The sequence below is a fragment of the Littorina saxatilis genome, linkage group LG9, assembly GCF_037325665.1.
Source record: "Littorina saxatilis isolate snail1 linkage group LG9, US_GU_Lsax_2.0, whole genome shotgun sequence".
NCBI lineage: Eukaryota > Metazoa > Mollusca > Gastropoda > Littorinimorpha > Littorinidae > Littorina > Littorina saxatilis.
In genome coordinates, this window is record NC_090253.1 from 53,540,438 (window position 1) to 53,550,437 (window position 10,000).

Here is a 10,000-nt window from a genome sequence, read left to right on the forward strand (position 1 = left end):
TAGATGCCAGAGTGACCACAATCTCAGCGTTTGCGTTCGCCGGTTCGCGATTCTTTATCAGTCAGTCAGTGCTTTCGATTTGGATTTGAACATCATGTCGCAAACTAATTGGCCAAGGTTTGCTATCCTTCACCAAGGTAAGTGATTCCGGACAAAATGACAGGAACACCGCGAATGTGGACAGTGTCAGTGTGAGTGGTAGTAGTGTTGTCGAGTTGATCGAAGCAGACGACATAGCAGACGATAGTCACAGCGAATTGAAATCTGCTGAGCCAGAGAATGAAAAACGTCCTCCAAATCGTGGTTTCCAAGAAAAATGGCTCACCCTACACGGTTTTTACATTTAGTCAAGTTTTGACTAAATGTTTTAACATAGAGGGGGAATCGAAATGAGGGTCGTGGTGTATGTGTGTGTGTGTGTGTGTGTGTGTGTGTGTGTGTGTGTGTGTGTGTGTGTGTGTGTGCGCGTGTGTGTGTGTGTGTGTGCGTGCGTGTGTGCGTGTAGAACGATTCAGACCAAACTACTGGACCGATCTTTATGAAATTTTACATGAGAGTTCCTGGGATTGATATCCCCGAAAAAATTTTTCGTTTTTTCGATAAATGTCTTTGATGACGTCATATCCGGCTTTTCGTGAAAGTTGAGGCGGCACTGTCACGCTCTCATTTTTCAACTAAATTGGTTGAAATTTTGGTCAAGTAGTCTTCGACGAAGCCCGTACTTCGGTATTGCATTTCAGCGTGGTGGCTTAAAATTAATTAATGACTTTGGTCATTAAAAATCTGAAAATTGTAAAAAAAAAATAAATTATAAAACGATCCAAATTTACGTTTATCTTATTCTCCATCATTTTCTGATTCCAAAAACATATAAATATGTTATATTTGGATTAAAAACAAGCTCTGAAAATTAAAAATATAAAAATTATTATCAAAACTAAATTTTCGAAATCAATTTAAAAACACTTTCATCTTATTCCTTGTCGGTTCCTGATTCCAAAAACATATAGATATGTTATGTTTGGATTAAAAACACGCTCAGAAAGTTAAAACGAAGAGAGGTATAGAAAAGCGTGCTATCCTTCTCAGCGCAACTACTAAACCGCTCTTCTTGTCAATTTCACTGCCTTTGCCATGAGCATGAGCGGTGGACTGACGATGCCACGAGTATACGGTCTTGCTGTAAAATTGCATTGCGTTCAGTTTCATTCTGTGAGTTCGACAGCTACTTGACTAAAGGTTGTATTTTCGCCTTACGCGACTTGTTTTACATTTAGTCAAGTTTTGACTCAATGTTTTAACATAAAGGGGGAATCAAGAACGAGGGTCGTGGTGTATGTGTGTGTGTGTGTGTGTGTGTGTGTGTGTGTGTGTGTGTGTGTGTGTGTGTGTGTGTGTGTGTGTGTGTGTGTGTGTGTGTGTGTGTGTGCGTGTAGAGCGATTCAGACCAAACTACTGAACCGAGCCTTATGAAATTTTACATGAGAGTTCCTGGGAACGATATGCCCGAACATTTTGTTTCTTTCTTTCGATAAATACCTTTGATGACGTCATATCCGGCTTTTTGTAAAAGTTGAGGCGGCACTGTCACACCCTCATTTGTCAATCAAATTGATTGAAATTTTGGCCAAGCAATCTTCGACAAAGGCCGGACTTCGGTATTGCATTTCAGCTTGGTGGCTTAAGATCAATTATTGACTATGGTCATTAAAAATCTGAAAATAGTAAAAACAAATATTTTTTTTATGAAACTATCCAAATTTACGTTCATCTTATTCTTTATCATTTTCTGATTCCAAAAACATATAAATATGTTATATTTGGATTAAAAACAAGCTCTGAAAATTAAAAATATAAAAATTATTATCAAAATTAAATTGTCTAAATCAATTTAAAAACACTTTCATCTTATTCCTTGTCGGTTCCTGATTCCAAAAACATATAGATATGATATGTTTGGATTAAAAACACGCTCAGAAAGTTAAAACGAAGAGAGGTACAGAAAAGCGTGCTATCCTTCTCAGCGCAACTACTACCCCGCTCTTCTTGTCAATTTCACTGCCTTTGCCATGAGCGGTGGACTGACGATGCTACGAGTATACGGTCTTGCTGAAAAATTGCATTGCGTTCAGTTTCATTCTGTGAGTTCGACAGCTACTTTACTAAATGTTGTATTTTCGCCTTACGCGACTTGTTTATTGATGTTTTACCAGTCATGTTTCCCAAGGCTTATCACGATTAGCACAAGATTGGAAGAGTTTTACTTTCAAGAAATTAAAGTTAAAGTTTGAAAAAGTTTCAGAGAACTGATGTAGTTAAATCAGCAAAGTTGATTGTTTCATTTGCAATTAGCAACATATAATCCAAGGGGGGGGGGGGGGGGGGGGGGTGTTGCAGGGGTTCCGGACCAGCCCCCCCCCCCCCCCCCAAAAAAAAAAGTGTCTGCTAATTGTATTTTTTGTTTCTGTCTGTAAAGCTAGGGGTAGAGTTGATTGTTTAATTGTCACAGTATGCGACATGTCTTCCTTCTAACCATACTATATGATGTCGGCAGCAGATATCAGTGAAAATAAATTGCCATTATTTAATACTAACATTAACAGAAATAATGAGTGGCTGCTGACACCAGTTGATCATGTTTAAACTCAAAGATAAGCCACAAATTGTTTATTAAATAGCTGACATTCTTCAGCTTCAAACGGGACCCTGGACCCCAGGTTGTACCCCCACCCCTCTGGCTTAACTGCTCCGTCCCTGTAATCTGTGTTCCTAAGACAATGATTGTATGTATTGGTGTTCCCCTATTGAGTCTTGTGCTTCAATGTTGCAGTGACTTTGTATGAGCCAAAATAATAGCCAAAAATGTTCCAAGATGTCCTAAAGCTTTCTGACAGTTTCGGCCAAATGTCCCAACATCAAAATGTCTAGCAACACCCCTGGTAATACCCGGGATTTAAGCTGTAAACTGAGAGTGACCTCTTCATGTAATACCCGGGATTTAAGCTGTAAACTGAGTGACCTCTTCATGTAATACCCGGGATTTAAGCTGTAAACTGAGAGTGACCTCTTCATGTAATACCCGGGATTTAAGCTGTAAACTGAGAGTGACCTCTTCATGTAATACCCGGGGTTTAAACTGTGCACTGAGTGAAACATCTTCATGTAATACCTGGGATTTAAGCTGTAAACTGAGAGTGACATCTTCATGTAATACCCGGGATTTAAGCGGTACACTGCGTGATACATCTTCTCACGATACCTGACGTTTAAGCTGTAAACTAAGAGTGAACTTTTCACGCAATGCATGGGGTTTAAGCGTATAAACCGAAGATGATCTCTTCGACCGAGTCTCAAGTTTTCTGCTGGCTACAAAGCAAAGCCAACAGTCGTCATTTGCGTCTTTCTCACGTCGTCTCCAGAGGTGAAAGATTAGTATAGGTCTCGCCGCCGAAGTGACTTCATCCGTTTTCCTCTGACAAGGTGGTCCACTTGTCTTCGTGCACAGACTCCAACAATAGTTGTTGCAATTACAACCACAACGCCAACACCATCACCAACAATAAAACAACAAAGGCCCGCCGTTGTAACCACTGCAAGCACGTTCACGGTAAAGATGACGACAACGACAGCAACCCTCCGCATGCTGCTGCTAATATGCATCAGCCTCGGCCAGATTCGACTGGCGAGCATGCAAAGCACGATAGTGTCTGTAGATGGCACGTACCTCATCACCATGGTTGCCGACCCCGACGGCAGAAAGGACATGTTCCTGCAGTTCAACGGACGGGATTCTGGCTTCGCGGCCTACAGTCAAGGTGATGCTGTTGCAGGTCTGGTTGTGGGAGTATACCTCAAGGCTGGAACCAGAGTAGGCGCCAGGTACACTGGAAATTCCCAAGACTCCTCCGCATTGGGTGTGGGCTTTGCGTCCTACGGATCGGTGAGACTATATAATCATTTCAATATATATATTTTTTTTTTTTTTTTGGGGGGGGGGGGGTGGTACCTTAGTTGCATGCAGGCTGCTATCACCCTTCTTTTTCTGCCTTTTTTTTTTACAGGCGGGGAGCATCTTCCTTCATAGGTCTTTTTCTTTATCAATCAAATTCTTACAGTTTTAAATCAACAACCAGGTTTATAACTTAATAACGGATCCAAAAAATGTAATAAAAACAAACAAGTCATACCATTAAGGTTCTTCTATTTTTTTCTTAACCTAATCTCCTCCAGCAATGATTTGCTGAAAACTGCTCCAAAACAATGCCAAGAAAATAAATGAATTTTAATCAGCGAGTGGATTGCTTCGCCATGCAAGCTCTTCTGTGTCGGGAGCCGGATTCCGTTCGTCATCATAGTTCATCTTGTCCCCCTTCGTCCGATCATTTTGAACATGTTTATAAGGTTCAGTATTGAGTAAGGAATGTCAAAATTGATATGAATCACGTAGAATCTAATTTTCCCCATACCAGAAAGGGTGAAATGGTAAGGTGTTTTTTTCTTTTCAAATGTGTTCTTAATTTGTTCTGAAAATATATCCAGAGAGACGTTGTCTTTGTTTTAATACACCATACAGCTCATACATTTCTGTACTTTTTTCAGTTGGGTGAATATGATATAATTATACCAAGTATTTTTTACGTTATGTTAAAGTCGTCCTTTATCGTTTTACTTGTCGTGTTAATGATCCTCGTGTCTTTCCAGCATTTTGTGTTGGACCGGCACGGTTGGCCTAGTGGTAAGGCGTCCCGTGATTGGGAGGTCGTGGGTTCGAACCCCGGCCGGGTCATACCTAAGACTTTAAAATTGGCAATCTAGTGGCTGCTCCGTCTGGCGTCTGGAATTATGGGGTTAGTACTAGGACTGGTTGGTCCGGTGTCAGAATAATGTGACTGGGTGAGACATGAAGCCTGTTAATTGCGATGTGAAAAATTAAATAAAAGCAAAAGCATGTAGAAAAAAAAAGAAAGGTGAACTGTCCTGGTGTTAAGTTGTATGTTGAAGAGACGTAGAACAGAGCTGGTAATCTTAATTTGCATTTCGTTTCGGTAAATAAGAGCAAAGCAGTCTCACTCTGTTGTCATTATCCGGTCTGGAGTTTGTAGTTCATGTTGCCGATCGATTCGTATTGTGTGTCAATTCTTTAATCTTTAAGTTTCAACTGCAAGTGCTGAACTCCACCTGTGTATCTTACAACTGCTGCAGTTAATTAACTGCCTGTCCAGTTAGTGAAGCAGGTTGCCTCTCTCTTTGAAGTGGGCCGTCCCCTTGTGTCCGATGGTCAGGCCCGGGTAGCTTGCAGAAGGCGTTAAGCTATGTGCCTCCTGCCTGACTCGGGTGTCTTGGATAGTCTGAGAAGTTTCGAGTATGTGTGATTTCCTTTTTATCAGGGAGAATCAGTCAAGCTGCCAACCGGGGGCCCGGGTAGCTCGGGTGGTAGAGCACATGATTTGTGATCGTAAGGTCGCAGGTTCGAATCCGGGCCGGGACGGACACGGGTTAACTTTAAGTGCAGACCCAGAGACGGTATCTATCTCCCACCCCCGTGTCACCACAGTGGCACTTAAAAGACCTCGGTCTTTCTGCCATAAGTTAAAGGAAATTCAAAAACTTCTGAATTCATGGACCAGAAGGAACCTGACACCTTTTGGTAAAATAACAGTCCTAAAAACCTTGGCTATTTCCAAATTGACACATTTGTTTACTAACTTACCTGATCCAGACGAACAGTTTATGATGGAGTTAAATAATATTTTTTTCAAATTTCTTTGGGATGGAAAAAGAGATAAAATTAAAAGACCTACGGTCACCCAACCCTATGAAGATGGAGGATTAAAGATGGTTGACGTGAAAAGTTTTCTGTCATCTCTAAAAATTGTTTGGTTAAAAAAAGTTGTTGGTCTTGCTGGATTAATATCAAGATTATTGTTTAAAGCATGTCCATCTGTTACAACAATTAATATGAGAGGAGATGAATTTGCAAATGTTTTGATGCAGAGAATGGAAAACCCGTTTTGGACCGATGTTTTTAAACATTACAAGAAACTACTTGGAAAATGTGACCCTACAACCTTTAACGATTTTGTATCAGAATGTTTACATTATAATGTTAATATTCGCAGAGATAAAAAGACAGTGTACATTCAAAACTGGATTGACAATGGAATTGCTCAGATTGGTCATATTTTGGGACAAAATGGATACTTATCCTATAATGCGTTTAAAATTAAATATCCAAATGTGCGAGGAGATTTTGTATTGTATCAAGGTGTAATCCAGGCTGTTAAAAAATATCAGAGAAAAATCGGCTTAGAATTTGATAAACATTTTATTATGACAGAGCCCATTGTGTGGAAATGTATTTACAAAGGTAAGACACAACTTATTTACAAAAAACTGATTGAACATGTTTCGGTCCCAAAATGTATCGAAAAATGGTCTGAATCTTTAGACTGTTAATAAAAAGGCTATTTTTCAACATGTTTTTAAAACAACAAAAGACACTTGTCTGAAATGTACCGATTATTGTACAGAATTTTGCCCACAGAACGGTTTCTATTTTTGCGAAAAATTGTGGATACGTCATTGTGTACATTTTTGCGGTAGAAATGAAGAAACACTTTTACATATGTTTTGGGAGTGTGATAAAGTGCAGACTTTGTGAATAGAATTTGTAAATTGGCTAAAGGCGAACTGCACCCATTGTGACAATTTAAAACTGTCTAAAGAACTGATTCTTCTTGGAGTTGCGAACAATGTAGTCACCGATAAAGCTTTTGATGTGTTAGTAATCTGTGCCAAACACCACGTATATATTGCCAAAATGAACAAAAAGACCCCTCATTTTCAGACATTTAGTAGAAATTTTAAGCAAAGATTTATTTGTGAAAAGTATAACGCAGTTGTGAATAATAGCCTACAGTAGATAAATTTTACAAGGATTGGCGCCTGTATATGCATGTTTTGATGTAACCCTTAGGTTTTTTCTTTCTTAAAACCTTTTGATACTGCGACCACCAACCCCTGAACATCCCCCCCTCCCCCGCCCATCCTCCCACCCCATGTATGCTGTTATTGTTCAAGTGTTTTTCTGTTATATGGTTCTGTCCCTTTGGTTAGATGATGTCCTGTAATGTACAGCATATACATGTAAAAAAAAAAAAACTTCACAAAAATAGAATTAAAAAAAAATAATAGTCTGAACTTGATAAAAAAAAATCATCAGAAGGCGATAATAGGATCAGCAATTAAGAATTTCAATCACAATGCGTTGGTATGGATTCATCAAGGTAAATACTATAGGGCTGTGCAAACTCATTATCGACAGCAATCACTGTTAATGACAAAATCAGAGATGAAAACAATACAAAGTATTTGCACAATCAGTAATACAAGCAAGTCAGTAGCACAAAATATGAGAAACAAAGGGATGTAAGCGCTATTAATGCATACAGTGCGACAAGCATGTAAAGTCTTTTGTTCATTCCAAAGCGTGTTATTCTCACAGGTGCCAAGAAAATTGCTTCCACATAATCTCACTTACTCTTGTTGCACATGTCATATAGCAGAGCAATTACGTCCCTTTGTTTCTCAGATCTTAAAATAGCGCTCTGCTTCATTGCATTAAGATTCTTGCTATCACAAAAGATATTAACATATTTTGTGGAGTAGCTAGATGAAAAACAATCATCGATGAATAAAAATTAACAAGCAGCAAGACTGCAAGTTTTCTGCTCCACTTTGCCAAACGTGTGTGCACAGTGAATATTTGTTTATGAACTGTTGGTGTTAGTCCTGAATGATGGCACCCATGTAAATGAGGCTTGATGCCGGGCTGCTTTGCAAACACAGCATTCAGAAGCTGTGGGTCAGCAAAGGTGTTGAATCTTGTTAGTGAGATGGCGCGCAATGATGTCCTGTAGCACTAGCAGCTGCCTGCACTCGCTCTTTGACGCTGGTCAAACTTCTGGTCGTAGGTGAAGTCCACCTCACAGAATATGATGATGGTAATGGTGAGGGAGTTCAACTTCTGCTTGAACTATGTGGCCCTGACTTTGGAGTGGTCATAATCTTATGCAGGATACCAAAATAGAGAAGGAAAAATGGTTCTTAGTCAATGGCTGGGATTACAAACTAAATCACACACGGTTCTCAGTCAATGGCTGGGATTACAAACTAAATCACACTAACACTAACACACACTAACAGACACATACACTAACACAAATATACACTTACAAACACACATACACACACATTAGCAGTAACAAACACATACATGTACTAAGAAACACACCAATGTATACACACATACACGCACACAGGCACGCACACAGACACACACACACAGGCGCAAGTCCACATATATGCAAAATCAAAAGTCTCAGCCCAATTTGTAAGAACAGAGAAAGAAACAGAGAGAAAGAGTGTGTGTGTGTATGTGTATATGTGTGTGTGTGTGTGTGTGTGTGTGTGTGTGTGTGTGTGTGTGTGTGTGTGTGTGTGTGTGTGTGTGTGTGTGTTGCAAGCATTACACAACTGATATTGAAATTAAGCACCACAGAAAAAAAGACGACACTGAGTTAAACAATTCACTTACTGGTCAACAGTGTGAACCTTCAGCACAGACAATGGAAACTTCGATGTTTTTTCCCTATTCCGATTGAATAACTTTGGTACAATCATCTGTCATCAATGAACTGATCATCATTCTTCCCACCAGTCCAGACACCTTCCCACCAATTGCAGACTTGTTTGTTATCTGAGCAAATAAAAGTCAATATAAATACATGTGCACAGGAATGAGAACAAGGATTCTCAGTTATCACAAAAACAAAAACAAACAAGCACAGAATGACAACATGTTTTCCTAAATGTTATTAAAGACAGAAAAGTTCATCATCCCAGTCCATCACTGAAACAGAAACGGTTGATATTGAATTTATTAACAGCTATTGTCTTTTCAGCGTAGCAATCGGGTCCGATATTTAGACGAGACAAGTATAATGCCGACGAGTCAAAGACGAGTCGCATTATACTTGTTCGAGTCTAAATATCGGACCCTATTGCTACGCTGAAAACACAATAGCGATTATATAGCTGTTATGACCTTGATTTGTTGTTCCAAACTTACAGAATGACAGTTTTTGCGTCGATGCGTTGATCTCAGGTTTTGATAGCAGACAAACTTCTTACGCGCATCATGTTCGCGCAGACATGCACACCGCAACACGCTTTCTGACTTTGGAAGAAAAACTGACTCCAAGTGCATTCGACTTCACAACACAGTTGTTGAAACAGCTTTTTAAGTTGTCAGTGTATGCTGTTGTCGATATAAACATCGTCGTGCCCGTGGTACAGATGGGTAAACCGGAATCATGCGTCGGCCATTTTTCTCAATATGCTTTTGGATATTGAGAAAAATGGCCGACTTCCGTAGCATTATGCTTTGATAATCGGAAGAGACCATCCAATCACAGCCCCCGAATTCCCCCACGTGTCCATCAGAATAGCTATATATATATCTATATGAGTGTGTGTGTGTGTGTGTGTCTGTGTGTGTGTGTGTGTGGGGGGGGGTCTGTTGCAAGCAATAAGAATAAGAATAATAAGAATAAGAATACTTTATTATCTCATAGAGAAATTCATGCGTGGTACATAACAATGATACAAACAAGACATTGATTTTACATAAGGCATATAGCACTATATAACAGGGCAGGTTATAAACACACCTCCCACATACCTATCTGGACATTCCTTGCATTGTGCTTACGCATTCTACTTTCTCTTTGTACTGTCTCTTCGCTTCCAAAATTTATTTCCTCAATTTGTTCTGTACTACTTTCCTTTCTACTCTGTCTCCAGTCTGAAATGCTACCTTTTTCTCGTTGAGTGTGGCTTTGAGAGACTTTGAAATCCAAGGTTTGTTGTTGGGGTACAATTTCACTGTCTTAGATGGGACAATCATATCCTCACAAAAATTGACATAGTCAATTAAGTA

The 10,000-nt window shown here is 39.5% G+C and overlaps 2 protein-coding genes across 3 annotated transcripts in view; both read left to right on the forward strand.

The window, feature by feature from the left end:
- LOC138976489 (transcription intermediary factor 1-beta-like) overlaps positions 1–10,000 on the forward strand; it is a 433,321-nt gene that overhangs the window by 84,125 nt on the left and 339,196 nt on the right. The gene's annotated exons all lie outside the window — the stretch shown is intronic.
- LOC138976450 (uncharacterized) overlaps positions 3,372–10,000 on the forward strand; it is a 35,066-nt gene continuing 28,437 nt past the window's right edge. Inside the window, exon 1 of the mRNA XM_070349305.1 lies at positions 3,372–3,940. Coding sequence (XP_070205406.1) covers positions 3,614–3,940 — 327 coding nt within the window. The 5' untranslated portion in view covers positions 3,372–3,613. The remainder of the gene's footprint in view (positions 3,941–10,000) is intronic.